The sequence below is a fragment of the Echeneis naucrates genome, chromosome 9 (genome assembly GCF_900963305.1).
Source record: "Echeneis naucrates chromosome 9, fEcheNa1.1, whole genome shotgun sequence".
NCBI classification, from domain to species: domain Eukaryota; kingdom Metazoa; phylum Chordata; class Actinopteri; order Carangiformes; family Echeneidae; genus Echeneis; species Echeneis naucrates.
Window position 1 is genome coordinate 6,295,609 of NC_042519.1, and position 21,046 is coordinate 6,316,654.

Below are 21,046 nucleotides of genomic sequence, written 5' to 3' on the forward strand. Positions count from 1 at the left end.
CCCGAATGTTGAGTGCATTTGTTTGTTTCATTTGGGTCAGAGGATATCGTATTTCCAGCTCACTACAGGTTTCATTATTATCCTCTGAGGGAAAGAGGAAGTTCTCCAGACATAGACTGGGACGGGTCATGCTTTTCATGCAATGCAGTGTCCTGGTGAAACCTCCTCAGACAAGAATAATAACATCTTACATAAAAAAATAGAAGTTGAGTTCCCAGAAAAGTGTTTGTCTATTTGCTACGCCGCGCCAATAAATAATTCTGAGGTGAAACAGGAAACTTGCCCTGATCGCAGTTTGATAATCACAGAGTCAGAGCGTTTGAGCTCCTGAAAATGAAACAACAGGCCAAATGAAATAGTTCTTTTCCAGTGAACCCAAACATGTCGTCTTTGGATGGTGGGAGAAAACTGGAGTACCTGGAGGAAACCCACACAGAAAAGCCCCAGGCCAGGAACTGAACCCACAACCTTTTTATTTTGGGGCATCTGCACTCACCACTACACTTGCCCCTCGCAGTGGTAATGCACCACTGAATGCAGCTGTGTGTCTGCAAAGGCACAGACGAACTATGTAAACAATGCAGTTTGCAGAGAAAATGCAAAAGGATGGAACAGTTATACATTTCTGAAAGTTATAAATGGAGGAAGACTATTTAGAGTCAGGCTTCACTCTTCACACATCTAAGTAGACCTACTTAACATCTTAACCTTCATGGCTCATGGGAGTAACGTAAGGAGGCTCTTAACACCCACAGTGACCTTTAAATGAGCAGAACACAGCAGGCCGCAGGAGACCTGATCAGCTGATCAGAACAACCTACAATAGGCAAAAACCACCATCTGACTGCAACAGGAACATGGATCTAGGCTGGCTTTCATCTTCATCAGTTTGATTAAACATACTGTGGTTTCAGCATCGCCCCAAGAACAATGTGTGTGAAAAACATCTTCAACGTATAGCTGCTAAATGAGCGCTTATACTGCCCCCTGCTGGCTTTTCACCATCATTACTTTGGGTCCGTCAAATTCTCCTGAAGTGGAACGTGAGAAAAACAAGGCAACTCCGAGACCATGAATGGCAATAAGCTTTTTATTTAAACATTAAGGCAGTGTCTTTTTTTGTTTCTCATTTTTACACTGCTATCCACAAAGCTTGCTGGTGGGCATGTAGAATTTAACCATGTGATTTTTTTTATTTATTTTTTTTGTAATACCAACTTCGAAGCAAGCCACATAAATATTTACATCTCTTCAGTTTTATATACAATCCTTGCTATTATACAGTGGGTTATAATAAAAAAAAAAAAAAAAAATCATTATGCACAAAAATTGTTGAACAATGTACTATGTATGTCAATCGCCCCCACCCACTCTTGGACAGTCCAGGGAACACATCAAGATATTAACTTTATCGTTCTCAGTTTCAGTGATTATTTTGATTTCAAATGTGGATTGAATACAGAAACGAACAAAACATAGTGGATGAATGTTAAAAATTGATTTCATTGTATACTTTCAAAGAACAATCTATTAGTCCATCATCAATGAAGGGAACAGTTGGATATGGCTTGGTCTGTTTACTCTCACATTCTTACATTTCATCAGTGGATAAATGATAAACACACAGAGTTCGGTGAAAACAGCCTGGCTGTATTTTTGCTTTTGCCTAATGAGATTACAAACCCTCCATTAATCTGACAGAAAAAAACTGAGCTAAATCATGGCTGAGATGAGCTTTCTGCAGGTGATTAGATTAATGAGAAGAGGAGGTAGTCCTATAACAGTCATCTTTGTGTTTTGACAATCCCTTGTGAAAAAAAAAACAACAAACAAACAACTAGAGAAAGGGGTGGGTCTTCGTAAAACTACTAAATTAGCTCACTGCCATCGCTTCAATGTTCAGTCAGAAACCATCCCATGTCATCTCTTAAGCTGGATACATTTCACATCGTTTACAAGAGAGGGCGACTTTTAAAAAATACTGCCAGTAAAATGTGAAATCTCACACAATTAATGGAACAAAATAATGACCAGAATGCTTTCAAAGGCCTTTCCTATCCACTTCCTCTTGCCCATACAAACACAGGGTGAGTAATGAAGTACACTTAAAATATGCCATAGGTCTGAGATGGGGAGAGAAGAGCTGATCCAGGCCCAGATGAGACGTCCTGTGATAGCATTGTCACATTTCTGTGATAAATCAAATGAGTGAAACAGTTAAAAGCTCAGGCTGTGATGCATTTGGAAGAAAAGAAAATCCAACACAAAATATTACGATTAAAAAAGGACGTTCCATATGCTTTTTTGATTTCAGATTTCCCTGCATGGACAGTATAAACCCTGACATGGGGAGGGCTAAAAGAAAATTGTGCGTCACTTGGTAACTTCAGTACTGTATATGTAAAATAAATGGCACTTAACACTAGGAATATTTCATAACTGTACAAAATCTGCCTGATGAGGAGTTGATTCTTGGGTCCATTATTAGGCAGTAAAATGGCGGAGGTCAAACCGTCACAACAGTTCCTAGACGGGATTCTAGCAGGCCAGGTGAAGCCAGCTCTGCCGTGGACCAAATAGAGTGGGGGGTGGGGGGGTGGGGATTGGGGCATAGAAAGATAGCTCTTTTTTTTTTTTTTCTTTTTTTTTTTTTTAAAATCACCTCTTCAATGAGCACAAACTCCAAGTGATGCTAAGGAATTTGCTTGTAAGCAGCTTTGAGGTCGGTCCGCACCTGCTCGAAGCGGCTGATTCGTCGTTCTCTCCTATGTGATTGTCGCTTTGAGTGTGGTAACTAGAGAATATCGGTGTCAAGACCAAAATAAACAGGTGGGTGTTGACAATACCTCCACAGTGGGATTTCTATGCTTTTCTTGAGTCCATTTTTCACCTGCCCCAGGTAACAAAGATTCTTAAAAATGCCATCATGAACAGACTGACAACTAAGTGCTTAATATCCAAAAAACAGTTTCAACAAACACAGACATGGTTAATATAAAACAGTGAGAAAGTGTCACTTGTCTCAGTGCCATCCATCTGGTTAAGCATCTTTCCCCACGTGGATGCCTGATGTCAGTAGGCCTTCGCCGCTCTCCAGACCCTCCCAAATATATGATGACATCAGCGATGAACAACATGTTTACCCTGTAAACCAATGATATGACCCTCCCACATAACCATCTCTGCCCCCTGTCCCGATAAAAGATACATCATTGCAGATAACAGACAACAAATGACACCATCAAAAATTCACCATCAAAATGTACTAAAGGTCTCAGCTCACGTTCCAAACACAGGACTGGACTGAATTCAAAGGAGAAAAAGAAAAAACCAAAACAAGAAAAACAGGATGTTGATCCTCCTCCCATCCTCTCAAACATACTCTTCTAGTGGTAGCAGTGCACAGGCTGCCTGCACCTGGAGTTCACTGTGAAAGATCTGAGAGGGTTGTTGCTGTGTGGACTGCTGCTTTTAGGTCAAACCTGCAGTCAAAATTTGTCTCTCTAACAGCCGTTACCGGGTTCCTGATCAGACCAACACCACAACCTCAGAGTCCCTTCCACATAAATGTCAGCACATTAGAGCAGTAAAAGTAAAAGGTACAGGTCCATGTGTCTATAATGATAAGGCCAGTGAGGAAACGTAGCAAAGTTAAACTTAAACAAAAAAAAAAAAAAAGAAAAGTGATTTGTCCTTTAGAGTAGTGCTGGAGTGAATGCATAACACCTAAGCGCAAGCTTGCACGCACAGAGCAGCAGTGTTCCAGCTCGTAGGTGCTTGGCGGCTCAGGTGTGTGACAAGATGACACGATCCTTACTTGAGGACTGATGGAGGAAATGCAGAGCGGAATGGTGTGGGTTGGTTTGCAGATGCCTCGGCAGGTGTGTGTATGTGTGTGTGGCTGCAGCAGCTCTAAGGTGGTCGACTGTACTGGTCACTCGCTGTCTGACAGTGTCTCGTACTGAGACATGAGCAGTGGCTTGGGCTCCTCTTCCCAGGAGCGGCCCTGTCCAGGTCCTGACCCCGGGCCCTGGCCCCCCTGCTGGCCAGAGGAGGGGGAGGGAGCAGACACAGTCCCACTGGGAAAACGCATTATCAACGGATTACACGGAAAGGGAGTTGGAGCTGAACCTGCGAAAAGTAGAGCAATAGAATTGGTGTTGAGCTTGACTAACTGTTTGATTAAGTGAGTCAGACAAAAGAAGCTGTATACCTGTGGATGAAGGCCGGTCCTCCCACACACGATTGGTAAGGGGAGTCCGTCTGTTGCAGTCTCCCTCTGAGTGGACAGAGGACACAGAGGACGGTCTCTCCCCCCCTGACAGACCTGGACCAGGGGACTTAGCCTTGCGTCCATTAGAGCGCCCACCGCCCTTTGAGGACTTTCCCCCACCTACAAACAGGGGAGGCAGACGATTTAACCTACAGTGCCACACACCAAAAACTAACTGGCCCAGAGCCACTTGTCCCTCGTCACCTGTTGTTGCAAACAGTGAAGAACTAACTCTGATAACTGATAATTTCATTTTAGCTATCTTTATAGTAGCCCTATCTTAAGATTTAATGCTGAGAGGGCAACAAAAAAGACTGACTCATCTTCTCGCCAATAGTTGGATAAGAAGCTGAACACTGCTGTCATATCTTTGTGAAGCTACAGCCAGATAGCTGATTTTATTTTAAGCATTTAGAACTGTTGAGCTTTTCAGCAGAAGGGAAGCAAAAATGTAAGCAAAGCAGAAAAGATGTCAAACCTTGTGAGAAACAGTCCTCCCCACGTCCATCAGCTCCAGATATACCACCAGACATTGTGGGGCCCATCTGGTTAGCAGCATTGGATGGAGAGTGCTCATCAGACTGATCGTCATATTTGCCCATTAAGGCCTTTCTAATTATGGCCTCCAGGCCTATTGAGTTTCCCGGGGCCTCTGGAGCTGGGTTGCTGCGGATACTCACAGGTCCTGTAGGAAGAGCGAGAGTTAAACAAGTAGTACAGAGAGTGCTATGCTGAGCAAGAAGAATGAGCATGAAGATGATTGCAGCAGATAGAAAAAGAAAAGAGACCAATGATCCAATGATTCAGTATGAAGGAAAGTAAGTCATGAAGCGGTAATACAGGTCAAAAGTACATAGATACACTAGATGACACAGTGTTTTCAGTAGAGTAGAAAGCACAACCATAAAGAGGGGCGAAAAACAGGAGAGGTGCAGACAATTCTTCAGTGAGGGAAGGTGTTTGTGGCCATTAAAAGTCCTCAAGGCTGACAAGAGCTGAAGGAGAAGGCTTTCTCCAAAGACCTCGCTCAAGTCAAGCACATGTCTCATAATGTTTTACTGCCTGTGTCATGCAGCAACACAGTTCAAGTTCATTTCCTGTGTGAAAACTACCTTAGGACCTTTGAAACAGGTCCAAGTCTGCCAAGGCCTTGACATCAACATGTTCAAATATAAATCAAACTCTTGGATGGTCCTCCAGGCTGTGTGGTCATTATTAACTTAACAGACCTCAAGTTGCATTATGCATGCCGGTTCAATATTTAAACCATTTTGCAAACAAGGACGACGGAAATTAATTACCTGCAGTTGTAGATGCTGGCATATTGAAGATCTCTGTTCCTGGCTGGCCGGCATCTGAGAGTGAGAGTGAGAGTTTTATTTTTAAAGACCTTTTTTTTTTTTTCCAGTGAATTAAATGCAAGATTTTCTTCCTACAGGTTTTGGTCATGCAGTCATGACTCAGCTGAGGTCAGACTTACTGAAATCCCTGTCAGTTCCCACCACAGTCATCTTCTTGATCATAGCTGAGGTGTTCTCCGTCAGCTTGCTGAAGAAGGCTGGAGGCTGGGACGCATTAGGAGGAGAACGGGATCCCATTCTGTAGGAGGGAAAGAATTTAATACTTATATATATATATATATATATATATAAAAAAAACACAACACTGCTGCGTATTCTTTGAAATCCAATACTTGGCATATCTAAGCACTGTCTGTCAGACAATTAAACACTCCATTTCTACTAAAATGTTTCTGGAGTAATAAAATAAAAAAATAAAAAATAAAAAAAATCTATATTAAAATATAAATCAACCACACGTACTGCAGTAGGCTGTGGTTGCACATTGGAAAACTGTTATAATATGTATATAATTGAAGCTGTGGTAGAGTTGTCTTTTTCTGAAAAATGGGCAATTCAAAGTCAAAGCCAAACCCTCCTGGCCAAATATGATGTTTGATTACATTAATTAGATATTAACACAAGCATCGCATCAAGCACATTGCTGCAGCTGTGACACTGCACGGTACATGACAACAAGCTGTTGTCAGATACTGTGATTAACACTCCACTCCATTTCCCCAAGTAAAACAATTGCTAACTGCAGTCAATCTTATCCAAATCTCATGGGCTACGTTCTCTGAAAAATACACACCAAATAGTCTGATTGTATTTGGGTTGACTCGGCTTTAGTGTGACTGCATAATTTTCTGTTAACCCAAGCAATAACACACATCTGCAGCAAGCTCTTTCTAAGGACATGTAAAGCCACGGATCCTGGTAAAATTAAGAATGGAATTTAGATTAGGCCTAAAAGTGGAGGTTCAGGTGACCCTGAACTGTCCCCGAGTTATGTTGCTATAGACCAAGACTACTGGGGGACGCATCTCTCTCTCTCTCTCTTTCACCCTTTCTTTCTCTTCCTCCCTCATACAATTATAACATTAACTTTGTTCCTTCCCCTCCTGTCCTCATTCTGCAGGTAGTGAATCATCACTGCCCCACACTCCTGCTCAACACCGGCTGCTAAAATAATAATTATCTTTACTGTCATTATTACCAATACTAATAATGTATTCTCTGTTTATTTTAACCTAATTCTATCATTTACCAATGCACTGTTAGTAATATCAGTCAATAATACTCTTATATCTGTATGTTATGCTTGCATTCCTTTGTCTCTCAATTCTTCCCTCTTTTTCTCTCTGTGTCAATCCAACCAATTGAGGCAGATAGCTCCAGCCACACTGAGTCTGAATCTGCTCTGTGACCAAGTTGCGGGATTTTTTGTGTCCCTTGAAATAATTCTGTGATTTTGGTCTAAATCTACTCTACACGTAACGTGCCTTGAAGTAGCTCTTTCTAAATAAAATTTGATTTGATTTACCCCTGCTCTCCCTGGTCATTGGGGTAGGAGGCCCCTCCCTGGATTTCAGGTTCAGAGCTGACTCCAGCAGGAGACACTGGTTCGATGCCATCATTTGAAACACTGGCAGGTGATGTCTTGGGCTGTGGAGGAGACCTGAGGAGAGTACAAAGACAGATTATATTAATAGCATAAGCCAATCATTACCACTAACAAGGGGTGAAATTGCATTCAGTAGGACAGTGGCCTCATAATGCTTTCAACTTTTTTTTCTTCTGTTTCAAAGTGATTCTAGTTGACAGTAATTCCTACCGGTCTCTATTGCGCTCTCCACCAAGGCCCTCTGGATAGCGGGGCCCTTGAACTGACTCCTGTGATGTGGGTGGGGGCTGGGAGGCACTGGGTGGACGGGTCAAGTCCAGGACAGGAGAGCCATGGTAGCTTTGCTGTTGGCTTTGCCTAGTGTAGTCTTTAGTTATCACCTCCTGTTAACATTAAGAAATGCTTATTAGACATAGGACAACATGGCATCAATATACTTTCTGATTTGCCCTTGAAAACCACTTAGGAAGCATAACGGCATAATGAAATATAATGAGATAAAACAATAATGAATGGTTGTCATGTCGTGTTTTTGCAGTCGTAACGTAGTGGTTGAGGGTTCTTACACTGATGTGCTGTGCCAGGGTGACCACCCTCTGGCTGCCTTTAACACAAGGGGACGGTGGCTGTTGGCCTGGGGACAGTCTCTCCTCAGATGGGGGACGGTACAAACCAAGTGGCTCCATCTTCTGTTGAGCTGCGAGTCAAATAAAGAGAACAGATACACATGCACACCCACACACAGAAAAAAAGTCACATTCACACATGTATTAAAGTTAGCTTTGATTTTTTTTTTTTTTTTTTTTGTTGTTGATGGTGACAGTTAAAGATCACCAAAATATTCTGAGGAAAACCTGCATCATTCAGAAATGTCCGTCCATCCATCCATCTGGACATATGGTGGATGTGAAATGTACAAGCACAAAGACTGGGGCAAGCTTTGCTATAGAAACACTATGCGAAAATGTGTGGGTGCCAAGCTTCTTCACATCTCTTTTCTATTTACAGAGCACTCTTTGCATAAAGACATAGCAGGCCTGACTTTGACCAGAAATTGTACTAAAATTGACTGATTTTGCATCTGTCACTCAAATATGAAGAGTTACAAAGACACTTTTTAACTGAAAACCATCTTTCCATCACAGACAGATTTTTAGAAAATTCATGAAGTACTCAGGATAAAAACATATTTACAAAGGCCAGTGGGCCATAAATATATGAATCTATAATTTAACCATTGAGAAACTTAAGTGTTCCACCTGAATGCTCTAGAGAGCACTGATGAGCAAATTTCCAGATTGTTTTTGCCTATTACGTCAAGTCTCATGAGATGCTGTCTTGCACTACTGTATTTATCTCAAGAGAGGATGATGCAAGTTGAGCATTGGAGATAGGGGCTGAAAAGACTCCCAGAGAGGCTCAGTGGCCCAGAGGGACAGGAAACTGTGGTTCTTGTTAGTTAGCAACAACTGAGGAGATTCTTGGTGTGTTCAAACTGGAGCCTACTGTAGTATTAATCTGAGACTTTACTCTCTCCGGTCCTGTTCATAACTTTGTAAAGGTGATGAGTTTCTATCTGCTTAAGAGTCTCATCTTTTTGTGGACGCATGCTTCCTGTTAACCACTGGATATAAAAGGCTAAATGAACACACATTTGCACTCATGCAGTTCACACTTGCCCTGCAGTCTCGTATAAATACAGATGTGAAAAACTGTTCTACAAAGCAGAAAACAGCAGCAGCAAAAAATTCACATTCCAAACTCCCATAGGCTTGATTGAGAGAGACGTGTTGAGTGTTGGGTTTGTGTGGGGGAAAAAAAATAGATTAAGAAGAAAAAATTGCGGAAATTACAGCGAGCCATAAATAAGAACATGCAGATATTTGGAGGTACAGAGCATGTAGTACCCCCCTCCCCCTGGATGGCTGAGTGTCTCCCCAGTCTTTCCCATGTGCCTCCTAAACACCGCCTTTCTGTGTCGAACCAGTGCTCTTTGGTGCCCCAGGGGTTCAATTTGGAGGCAACTGGCTCTCAATGACATTAAGTGAAAGCAATCCTCACACCTTTTTGGTTCCCTTTTAATCATCTGGGTTATATACGGTCACTATGGCCCAGTACAATGTGTTTCAAATAGGTCTGTGAAAATCCTTATTAAATCCTATTCAACATAGGATATAAAAGCCTCCTGTGGCGCAAGGCCTTTTCAGGCATCCATAATATTCTTTCAATGCCCACTTGCACATTGTGAAATATTCTGTTTAAAATAAGCAGCCGAAAGGGAGGGTGGAGGGGTGCTACGTTAAATTCACACATCACATCATCTGCAAAAAGAAAATTAAAAAAAATCAGCAGCATGGATGTTCTGCCTTGACGTCCCACCAGTCTTAACTACCTGAAATGATGCCTTAAAGGACACCTAGGATATTCTTCATGGAAAATTAAATTTGTTGTTGTCATTAATATTTTTAAAATGCTCCATTAAGCTTATGAACTGCCTCTTCATATTTCAGCAGTCAGGTTCAATTTGGACAGGCTAGTTTGGTTTTCCAGAGTTCACCCTTGGTGGTCTTTAAGTCTGTAAAAGAAACTAATGATAAAACTGGGGAAAAAATAGCAATAAATACATAAATAAAATTATAGCGCTGAAAGAAAAAAAAAATGAACTGAGCTGATTTGATAATGCCAACCACCGCAGCGTGCAAAAGGCCACAGACTGACGGGGGAGGGTCTGGGTGATGAGGGGGACCCTGGGATCCAGAGCGTCTTACCATCAGTGGCGCTGCTGGCAACAAGCGAGCCCGTCTCTGGCATCCCCGATTCACAAGAAATTTGACGCATTATAACCGCGTTTATGAAGTTGGCCGCAGTCATGGTGGTCTTACCGAGTACTCGAAGCTCTTGTTCCTGAATGGACATCGGTTTGTTTTGAGTCTTTTCCCTACTAGGTGTACCACTTTCTCCACGGCCAGGAGGGTTATCCGACTGGGGAGGCAGCAGGTGTTGGGTCCGCCCTGAAGCCGGGGGATAGGAACCCGGGTATATTCCTGGGCTGGGGCTGGACAACTTGGGGTCTGATTTACTGGAAGGTCCGTGTTGCTCCGGCACATGCTTCGGCAGACCTCCCCTTATTTTGCCTCCATCACGACTCTGCTCTTTGGCTACACTTGAGTCCATGACATTTGGGTAGGCCTCAGGGGGCACACCTGTCCTTTGGAGGTGACCAGGGTAACCTTGGTAGCGTGATGACCCTGAGGGCAAGGACCTGTGTAACAAAACAAACATGGCAGTCAAAATATTATAACTTTCTGTGAATGTAATGAGAAATTTGATTTGTCCCGGTATTATACTTGCAGGAACAAAATTTAAGTGCTGTTTACCGTAACACAGAAGAGCTGGAGTGTTCGCTGACAGAAAGACTTTTGCCTGCAGCATTTTGCAGGACACTTGGCCTCTGCTGCATGTTGTCCTGGGTACGAGGGGACACTGGGGAGTGCTGGTGACTATATGGCTGGGAAGCAGGTCTTACACTGCTGTTGCTACTGTTTGCCAGGCTGTGCTCTGTACCTTGAAAACACAAAAAAGACATTTAATTTCACAGAGGCATTATTTGCTTTGTGCTCATTTTAAACATGCAGAAAAATAATATCCACTGCATCTCCTCCACACCTGGTCGCCAGATTGGGGCATGCTCCACATTTCCAAGAGACCCGCCCTTCTCTCTGTCTCGCTCTCTGTCCCGGTCCCTTTCTCTGTCCCTCTCACGTTCTCTCTCCCGATCCCGTTCACGCTCCCTCTCTCTCTCCCGCTCTCTGTCTCTCTCTCGGTCCCTCTCTCTGTCACGTTCACGGTCTCGCTCACGCTCACGGTCACGGTCCGAAGATGAAGATGTACCTTGCATCTTATTTATGTGTGAGGAACCAACTGTATAAGGGAAAAAGCAAAGAGAAAGAAAAAACTATCAAAAACAATACCATATATTTCTTCACCGGGGTGGTTTGCCTGTGTGAATTGAATGATACCTGGTGAGATGGGGGAGGTGGTGTAAGGCCTGCCTGGAAAGGCGGTGTTTCCCCCGGGGATGAAGTTGATGCGTTCCATTGGGGAACCGGCGGTCCCTGCAGAGGGAGGGACCATGACAGGTAAGTGTGGCACCTGAGAAAGGTCGATGATCCCTAGAGGACAGAAAAAAGAGAAGGATGAAGGAAAACCTTATAACTACTCAATATATGATTTGGGAAAGAGGTCAACAAATAAAGCGCATATTGTTGCATCAAATTGGTTGATATGACACAATTTTATGTACTATAACAACGCAAAGAAACTTGGAATTAAAAAAATCTTTTGAAAAAGTAGATTATAAATCAGCTGATCAAAGGTACTAAACTGAGAGGGTACTGTTGCTTCTTGATGTAGCTCATATTATAGTAAAAACCAAAAGTCCTTTCTATTCCATCATTATAGAAAGTTACTAAACAGTGTGGACAACCAAGTCAAATTATTTGTTTTCTTCTTTAGCAACTACTAATTACCTGATGCAGTGCACCATCTGATTGCCCACAGGTTATGTGAATCACACATAACCTGTGTGAAACATGCAGCACAAGATAAAAAATCTCCTCCATCCAAAATTAAATACCAAGAGCTTAAAAAATATATTCAATAATATATCTACAGCTGAATAGATCCAGTTTTATCATTGTGAATGCATTATCCCACAAACACCTGATTGTGAATTCTGGTATTAAATGAAATCCAGGCAACACGAATGCTGCTGATTGTAAGAGCTTTTTGCAAACCCCATCTGTAAGTGTTGCACTTACAGATGGCTTAAATTCCAGGTAGCCTTACCACGTGGGGGTGCAGGATAGGGCAGAGGAAGAGGCGGGTCTCGTGGTGACAGGCCCCTCAGTAGGTCTGAGCGCTGGGCGGCCATAGCAGCAGCTGGAGGCCACTGGTGCATCTGCTGGGAGGTGATGTAGTCATTGAGCAGCGTCTGGCGGTTCTCTAGAGCTGCAGTGTCAGGAAAGCCACGAATGAGGTAGGGGTAGGGATGAGGGTATGCTGGATTGGGCGCCAGGTGGCGAGGCAAGTAGTAGGCTGCTGTGGATGAAAAAAAGTAAATATCTGTAATTTTCTTCATCGTTTTTCTGTTTTCCCTTTTAGTGTTAAGATTAACTGGCTGTCATCCAAAATACTGCTGGTGCTACAGGCAAGAAAAGTGAACGCAAACCAGGAAACCTGGTTTGAAAGTCTAAAGGACACAAAGACATTGGTAGTACGTGCACTTTCATGTATTTGATTGGCCAATGCAGTGCTTTGCTGGATGCTGAGCAGCAAAAGCTGAGCTAATTCCCCACTAACATGAAAGTTGCATTTCAATAAAAATAATATGTTGTTCTGAATCTGTCATAATTTGTTATTTCTTAAAGTTCTACCAATCTATAACCGAGTTAAGAATACGTGCAACCACCGAAAAAGGTTTGGAGGGCTCTCTAGAAGGTCAAACTTAAAATAAAAAGTTTTATAGAACAAGTCCAATGTGGTCTATATGTTTTAAGTGGGGTTGTACCTGGGTCAATAGGAATGCCACGTGGAAGTGCTCCATGGTCGAAGGGTATGGGGATTTGGCGGTAGATGTCAGCTCCGAGGCCCTGCAGCAGTCGCTCATAGGCCTGCTGATCAGTAACACCTGATAACGGTGATTTGGTGGCACTCATCTCCCTGGGGGTTGGTGTGGCTTTACGCTCCTGAGGTGGATTCTTACTAGAACCTGGAGAAAAACAAGGAAAAGGAGGAATTTCGTGTCCATTCTTTAGTGTCTTTAGGGCTTTTTGTGCTGTTCTGGCAATAGCAAGAGCTTTATCCAAAACAAGCAAAAACAACCATCTTGAATGCATATGATGTACCCACCTTCATGCTGCCTTTGGCTTGCTTCTCTGGAAAGAGGGGAGCCACGGTGAGAGGGTCCAGGATAAGGGTTCCTTAAGGCGCCTTTGTCATCATAACCCACTGGGCTATGATGAGTCTTGCTTCCCTGATCTGAGCCCAGTGTGAGGGGAGAAGAACGAGCGATAGGGCTCGCTGTACTGACCACTGTGCTGGGGCGCCCCTTTGGTGCCTCTTCATAGCGACCCCTGTCAGCACGCATCTCCAGGTGGGAGGGTGTGTTGTGGTAAGAACGCTGTGAGCTGGCTATAATGGAGCGGACGTCATGACGTTTCCCTGAACCACCTGCCTCCTGCTTCATAGTTGTTCCCTGGGAAACAAAAAAGGAATCAACAAGTTAAAATGTAGACAGGTCCAAATATTAAAGTTTGGATAGCATTTGCAAGTGTAGGTAGTGCATGCGTACCTGTGCTATGATGCCCTCCTTTGGAGGCTGTCTGAGCTCCTCCCTGGGAATGAGGTGGATGGAGCGCCCAGCTTCCTTAACAGTGGGCACAATGGCCTCTCTTCCCTTCATTGGGTCAGAAAGTGAACTGGGTCCACGAGGTGGGGAGCCCTCTCTTTTCATCTGTTTAGCCTCCCTCCTGAGGTAACCATCCTGAGGATCCAAATGTCGAGGTATACCTGCAATTTATGACAAAAAGGTCTCAAAAACAGAGAGAAGCTGAAAAATCTCACAGGAAAGACAAAAGTAGGTGCTCTGGGCAGCTTCATCCTCCATCTCTGGGTAAAATGAGACAAGATGGTTATCCAACTTCACTGCCATCAGATATACCAACATGAAAGTACTCAAGTCAGTGGGTGAGTTCTGGTAAACCACAACAATCTGTTTCTTGAAAGGAGAATAAAGGCAAAGAGAAGGGGAAAAAAAAAAAAAAAAAACGCTTCTCAACAGTTTTGCTGAATGAGCACTCAGAGTGTGGGCAAATGCAGTGAGAGCTGACTGAGTGCCTTCAGAAAAAACACAGAATATAAATTTACATTCAAGTTTTAATCTGTGGAAATATCTTTAAAACTTTCTTCCAGTTTAAACAGGTTTCGCTATGTTACCCTACCTTGTGAGATGGAGCCACGGATGTGATGAGCATCCTTGTAAGGTGTGTGGTGTGGACTATCCCTATCATGAGGCATGGCTCGACCAATCAGACCTGAGGTAGAGGAGATGGAGGAGTGAGACTTGACCAAAATAAATGGCTTTGTCAAGGTGAATGCGATTAAAAAGGGGTCAAAAATGATTATATCTCGTGGCCTTTTGTGAGTGTGACAGAGGGTTAAATGGAGGTTTACCTTCACAGTTGGCAGCAGACAGTGAGTCTCTCATAGGCAGACCTCTGGAGATGCCTCCCTCTATGGCATCATAAGGACGCTTTAGGCCTAATATTTCACCGGGCTGCCCAGATCCTCGGCCCTCATCTTTCGGGGTCTGAGAAGCAGTGCCTAGATTAAATACATAGATAGATGTTACCATCAGAAGCATATATAAATAAAAGCTCATATCTAAAGGTTGCACTGCACATAAAACACCATTGCGAATTTATTAGTGTGATTGACTCAGGATGCATGTATTTGCTTTGGCCAAATCTTTTGCAAGATGAAAATAAAAGTGGCCCATGAAGAATATGTTGCTTCCTAGCTGAAATACTCACGTTCATATGTGAGAATGTGCCCACTGATGCCCTCATACAACACATGACCTTTAGACAGTGCTTCATCCCGCTCAGCTCGACTGGCACTGTCCTCTGTGATCAGACGGGTTATGGTTCCCTTATACAGAACATCAGCTGGTGTGCCCTGTAGTGAGAAAAGGAGATGTGAGACCTGTGCAGCAGGCACATATCTTAAGTTTGAGACAAAATGTGATCAAAACTTTTATAACAAACTGGAGAAAGGATCGACAAGTGAACATCTCCTACCGCAGACAACTTTACATGACAAAGTAACAAAAAATAAAAGAAAGAGAGAGAGGAAAAAAATACAGACTACATATTTCATTCTCTGCAAGCAAACTGGAACTACTTACTAGGTAACTGCAAATACAGCTGCAAAACCAGTGCCATGAACAAGTCAGGCAAAGGTGACATAGACTGCAAAATGGTAGACAATGAGGTTACACTGAACAGTCAGTGCTGTTATATAGGGTAAGTGGCCTTCATTTGGTGTTAATGCCATGAAACCCTACAACTGATAGACACTTCAAAAACTAGAATCTATGCTATGAATATAGACAGCTATAAATCACAGCTGTGTAACAGACTATAGACATTTGATTATAAATGGCAGCTTTACAACTATGTCACGATATAGGCCTTACCCAATAAAACATACATAACTTATCTTTCATAAAGGCCCCTAATAAAATGAGTTAAGGAAATAGCTGTGAAGGCCAGTTATTCATAGTGAAGCTCAATAATTTTGACAGACACAGTTATGGTGTAGTTGGTGTGAGCCACCAATTCTTAGGACTGTTGTTGATTTAACTGCAATGCATATTATAGATTGTTTCATAGCTATATAAACACACACACACATTTATAACATAGTCCTCAGAATAGTATTTATAATAGGCAGCTTTGCTAAAACCTTGAGTGAGAAATCACTCATACGAGTATGATTCATATTTCTACACTGTTTGATGAAGAGATGAGAGCGGGGGTGGATATTTGAGTAGGAGACAGAACAGTGTTGTTTACTTAAGCTCTCCCAAGAAGACACTGCTGAATGTTGGGGGCCATACAAGTGGGGTTTGCTCAACAAACAAACAAGCTGTCCCTTTACTACGCTATTATAATTAATTACATTCACCTTTTCCTTAGTGATCTATCATGGTTTATAACAGCCCCCTTGAAACTATTTCCCCTTGTATGCCAGTGGGATACGATATTACAGTGAGCATATCAATGACTGGATTTAACCAGCTTCTAGAGTAAATAGATAAATAAGAGCGGGGACAGATGCGGTACAGTGTGTACCTGTTGCTAGGGTGACAGGGCCACTTAGAGCTATGGTTATGTCACCAGGAAAGGGAAATCCAGCAGCCACAGAACTGGGCCTGCCTCATGACCTCAGCAGCTTTGCTGCTCTCACTTCCATCATAAGTTGAAGCCTAGCAACATAATGGCTGCCAAGTTTTGACAGGTGTGGTTTTAAATGTTGTGGACGTGTCAAATAGCATCAGTGATACCACCAATGACATTTGGCTGTTTGGTGAACAAGCATACAAGCAAATATCACCATGAACTTTAACACAGTTTAGCAAAGCTCCAGTTTCAGTTCAACATTCACAACCACCTTCCTCTGAAAAAAGCAGCTCACTTATGTGAGTATAATGCTTTGCCTTGTGTTAAGTGTTGCAAGTCACTCCTAATAGCACATACTGCATCATTTTAACCTGACTTATTTAATGAATTTCCTGCTATTCGGAGGTTCTCCAAATGAAAGGGGAAGAAAACTATTTGCCAGTTATCTGTCGTAATGTGTGTTTCAAATTGAACACTGTCAGCACAATACTCTTAACGACCTCAAACTAGGGTTGCCACACCCGACCTGGCAATTACATATGGGAGATTCTACTTCAGAGCAAAACATAGGGTGCACTAGTTTCCATCATATTTTCTCTTATCCAGAAATATGCAGAGAGAAAAAAAATCTGTAAAATTCCCCATTTTTGTAAAGCAGCTCTGGAAGACTAGACATGATGCTTTGCTGTTCTGAGCTCACCTGAGTAATGGAGCCCCCTCGGTAGGATATTGAGGAATCTTGATGCATTCTGGTCCCTGGGATACCCTTAGTTATGCTGCCCCCCTGAACAGCTGGAATTGAAACTGCAAAAGACAATAAGAAATAAATCAATATCACTATAGGCACAAGTGTATTGTTGAATGAATAGTAATAGTGGGAAAACAATCATTGGGAATTCATTTTTGTCTTAAATAATAAATAAATAATAATAATAAAAAAATACTGTCAAGAAGGTTTAGGGTGCAAATGCAACCAATCAAAATGACTATTTGTTTTTAATTGCTGTTATATGAAATCTATGATTGTAATTTTCAGTCAAAACACAGTCTTGCAAAGCTTTACATAGTTATTCTCTCAAAGACAAGTGTGTGGGGACACCTCTGGCAATAATTATAAGTGACTTATCTTGAGTAAATGTGTACTGGCATTGTAAACATGGATTTCAGAAATTTTAGCAGATTTTTCATATTCTCTCAAAATCTGTCATATTTAGATGAGCTTCAGTGTAGTAAACCCCATCAAAGTCTAGCCAGGGTCACTCATGTAAATTCAGACTGTTGTCTCAAAGTCACTCCAGTGTTCTCACTGTTGCTATATTCCTCAGGTTGCTGTCAAGATGGGGCGGTACCTATTCCCAGCATAACAGGGCCCAATGTGGACTACCTTAGCTTTTCAAGGATGTGTGGTTTCTCAACTGATGACAAAAATAGAAGCAGTTTAAAAAAAAAAAATCTTATGATGGAACAAATTTTGGAAAGAGTCTGAATAATGGTATTCGTATAATTTTTTTTAATCAACTGATGTGAACAGGACAAAATCATCTGCAGAAGAAAAGGAGCAAAAAAAGTTTAGTGTAGACAAGTTAAATCAAAAGAAAACCTAAGCTACGTACCACGTCCAGAGGCACCATCATGAGGCGTTCCCTGGGTGGACAGGTTGTCAGCCTGAGAGGACGAGCTGTGTGGCGACAGCTGTTCCTGTTTTACCACAGGGAAGGGACCTGCTGCATAGCATAGTAAAAGTAAGCGTGTAAGTAACAGAGTGATGATAACACATCTGTGGTGCTGCAGCAGATTATCAGTTGTAATGCGATGTTGTAGAAGTGGGTGACAACATTCAGAATAGAAAATCTGAAAGTGCACTGGTGCCTCTTGATGGTTTTACTCACCCACTTTCCTCTGATCCATCCAAGACAACCCTGTTTGTGTGGGGGGCATCTTCCCATGGTCCAGCCCATGAGCTGGGTTGTGCAGCTGCACTGGGGTGCCCTGATAACCAAAGTATTTGATGAATTTTTGGCCACATTTTTCCATTATATTTAATGTAGTATTGATTTAAGCGTCCAACAAAAGTAATTTCAAAAGTAATAATTTCTGTGGGAAAAGACTATCTCAAAAAGGCCAGGTTTTCATTTGTGTGGTGCTATACCTGAGTGATGGAGCCCCCTGGCTTGGTGGAGGAAATAAGAGGTGGTGGCTCTGGCATTGTGAGAGGTCTAACTGCTGCTAGCCGACCACTCTCCTGAGGCACACTAGTGAGTGCAGGGTGGCCCGCTTGCTGGAACGCTGGAAGCAGGAGATAATGAGCTTGGTATGTTTTGTTTGTTTTTTTTTTTTGGGGGGGGGGTCTTGGGGCATTTGAGCATCAAGAGACAAATCTCCATAGTAAAATTGATAAATATTAGAATTCTGCATTTTTAAGAATATAAAAACAGGACAGAGAAGAGGACTCACAGTTGAAGTGGAGCAAATGCTGGTCATGACTGATCTTGGCCATGTCTCGTGGGGACATAGGGTATGGAGAGAGAACTGCCCGACCCAAGTTAGAGGTCCTAAGATCATCAGGGCCCAGTGCCTGCTTCTTGGCTTCACTATGTGGAGAGAAATCCCGGGACTTTTCTGAAATAATATGGACACAGACACTGAGTCTGGACAAAACCAGAGAACTCAAATAGACCTCAACCAATCCAAGAAGATTTCTTTGGGCCACTGCTACCTCACTGTTATCAACACAGCTGTGAAAATCATCGTCATAAGTATGTAGAGCTCCATCATGCCACATACCAGCCAGGGTAACGCAGCACTGAATTATATGCTATCATACACAGCAACCCACTGCTAATATTTAGTACAGGAGGTGATAGCACTGTTGTGTGCTCAAGGTACAATTAGAAAGGAATAAGGGGAGAAGGCAAGGGGTGAACCTACTTAATCCCTGCAGGAGGGTCAGTAACCACCTCTCGTTGCCTTCCAGCTCTGAAGGGACACAAACACACCACAGATCATCGCATCCTCACAGAAGTTATCTCTCTTCCCCATTAGCATGCACTTGCCACATAAATGCTATTACTATTGCCACATTGCATGAATTTAGTGTTCAATACCAGAAAAATCCTAATTTAGAGTTCAAAATGTGTCCACACCTGCCTCTGCAGTATATATGAAACAAAAATGTGGCTCATGACGTTCGAGCTCACAGCTGGTGTGCTGTGCACTGTGCACTCAGAGATTCACATTCCACAAGCTCACAGAAAGTGCGCTTAACTAGACTATATTCCCTTCTGGGTCAGTAGGAATACCAGATCATTTATCAGTTCCCTCTCCGCGAGTGTCCCAGAAACACTTGATTACCCTAAACACTAGAGAACACAGACTCAAGGTTGGAGCATGTAGCAAGGACCAACTAAGTTAAACTAGATCAAATACAACTGAAGCTCATTTTACAATCCTTATCTGACTTATCCTACTCAGTCTCAGCTATGTGCCAAGTCACAGGGATATACACGCTGTGCTAGAGTGACGCTAGTGATCATTTAGGAAAAAAAAACAATGGGCAGCAAAAACAGAAAAGGAGTTAAATATAAATGCTCCAATGCTGGAGAATAAGAGTGGGATCCTTAAAGGAATTTACTGCTGATGAAAATAGTTTTCTGTAATGATGGAGTTGATCGTACCATCCTTGTCGCTGGTGGAGGGGCTGCGAGGGCGAACACGAGGGCTGCTGCTGTGGAGGGCATCCCTGTCTCTTTCTGCTTGCTGGGTGTAAGGCTGCTGTTTGCCGGGCTGGCCTGAGAGTTGCTGCTGTTTGACCTCTTGGGAGGACTCCCCATGAGCCATGGTGATCTGTTGTTGATACAGCGCCAGGGCGTGGGGGGGCAAAATGGCCTTGCTGCTACCACTCCGCTGACTGCCCTGCATGGAAGCCTCTGGCATCTGCACAAAGGATAAGAGGCAAAGAACATTTACATAAACGCACACATAACAAAAGCCCAGATTTAACTGTCATTAACTGTCATTGCCCTTAATGTCTGGTATTTTGTTTCTTCTTGACAAAACAATCAATTCTGTCGTCTTTTTCTTCTTATCTTTTAAATGGATGGCTTACATTATACAAATATGTAATATCAATGATTATACTCTTATCTTTTTAAGTAGAACAGAGATACAAAAAAACAGAGACAAAATAGTGACTCACAATAGGTGGTATTGCAGCAGCTCTCTGTTTGAGCTGCTTCAGGTCCATGGGCTTCTGCAGGGGGGAGGAGATGACCCCATCATGAGTGTAGTTCAGTAGGCTTGGCCGTGGAGAAGTCATTCTACACACACAGAACAAATAAGTCAGGGGGAGTGAATAGGAGGCTGCCTTCTCAATCATTAGAAACTATTTCTAGATAAAATGGAAAAAAAATAATACCATAAAAAGAGCACAGGCTGACTGTTTCCATTTCAAATGCTTCCCCACTCATTCCCCTCAGGAGACACATTTACAAACCTTAACTGCATAACAAACTATTAAGCATTTAAATGATGAAGGAAAGCACTAATTTATGCATGTGTGTGTGATATGCAAGTAGAATGTGTGTTAACAGAGCCTGCCTGTGTTAAAAAAAAAAAAAAAAAATTGCAAGTAATAATCCATATCCATGTCTTGCACATCTGTCGAAAGCATACACAATTCTCTGAATCACAGAAGGAAGAAACACTTTGATGCACAGCAACACATAAGTGTGCAGATGCAAACATAAGCAAACGCGCGCGCACACACACAATCCCTTTGTTTGCTTTGGCAGAGAGGGCAGCATTTCCCTTGGCTCTGCCAGTACATGCAGTCTGCTGTCATGGA

The 21,046-nt window shown here is 42.6% G+C and overlaps 1 protein-coding gene across 7 annotated transcripts in view; it reads right to left on the reverse strand.

Moving 5' to 3' along the window:
* Positions 1 to 1,483: 1,483 nt before the first annotated feature.
* Positions 1,484 to 21,046, reverse strand: part of ncor2 (nuclear receptor corepressor 2) — a 77,729-nt gene continuing 58,166 nt past the window's right edge. For 2 of the 7 annotated variants that reach the window (XM_029509920.1, XM_029509917.1), the window contains exons 21-47: positions 20,399 to 20,519; positions 19,878 to 20,136; positions 19,132 to 19,179; positions 18,658 to 18,822; positions 18,353 to 18,489; positions 18,093 to 18,192; positions 17,817 to 17,927; positions 16,904 to 17,007; positions 14,833 to 14,977; positions 14,474 to 14,623; positions 14,242 to 14,334; positions 13,593 to 13,810; positions 13,151 to 13,496; positions 12,810 to 13,010; positions 12,089 to 12,340; positions 11,260 to 11,412; positions 10,907 to 11,161; positions 10,618 to 10,804; positions 10,009 to 10,502; positions 7,807 to 7,937; positions 7,451 to 7,623; positions 7,160 to 7,294; positions 5,754 to 5,872; positions 5,575 to 5,628; positions 4,752 to 4,958; positions 4,214 to 4,393; positions 1,484 to 4,131 (exon numbers count right to left, since the gene is read on the reverse strand). In XM_029509920.1, coding sequence (XP_029365780.1) covers positions 3,935 to 4,131; positions 4,214 to 4,393; positions 4,752 to 4,958; positions 5,575 to 5,628; positions 5,754 to 5,872; positions 7,160 to 7,294; positions 7,451 to 7,623; positions 7,807 to 7,937; positions 10,009 to 10,502; positions 10,618 to 10,804; positions 10,907 to 11,161; positions 11,260 to 11,412; positions 12,089 to 12,340; positions 12,810 to 13,010; positions 13,151 to 13,496; positions 13,593 to 13,810; positions 14,242 to 14,334; positions 14,474 to 14,623; positions 14,833 to 14,977; positions 16,904 to 17,007; positions 17,817 to 17,927; positions 18,093 to 18,192; positions 18,353 to 18,489; positions 18,658 to 18,822; positions 19,132 to 19,179; positions 19,878 to 20,136; positions 20,399 to 20,519 — 4,735 coding nt within the window. In that variant the 3' untranslated portion in view covers positions 1,484 to 3,934. Of the gene's footprint in view, positions 4,132 to 4,213; positions 4,394 to 4,751; positions 4,959 to 5,574; positions 5,629 to 5,753; positions 5,873 to 7,159; positions 7,295 to 7,450; positions 7,624 to 7,806; positions 7,938 to 10,008; positions 10,503 to 10,617; positions 10,805 to 10,890; positions 11,162 to 11,259; positions 11,413 to 12,088; positions 12,341 to 12,809; positions 13,011 to 13,150; positions 13,497 to 13,592; positions 13,811 to 14,241; positions 14,335 to 14,473; positions 14,624 to 14,832; positions 14,978 to 16,903; positions 17,008 to 17,816; positions 17,928 to 18,092; positions 18,193 to 18,352; positions 18,490 to 18,657; positions 18,823 to 19,131; positions 19,180 to 19,877; positions 20,137 to 20,398; positions 20,520 to 21,046 lie in introns of all 7 variants that reach the window. The other 5 variants (XM_029509918.1, XM_029509919.1, XM_029509922.1 and 2 more) reach the window with 5 other exon arrangements.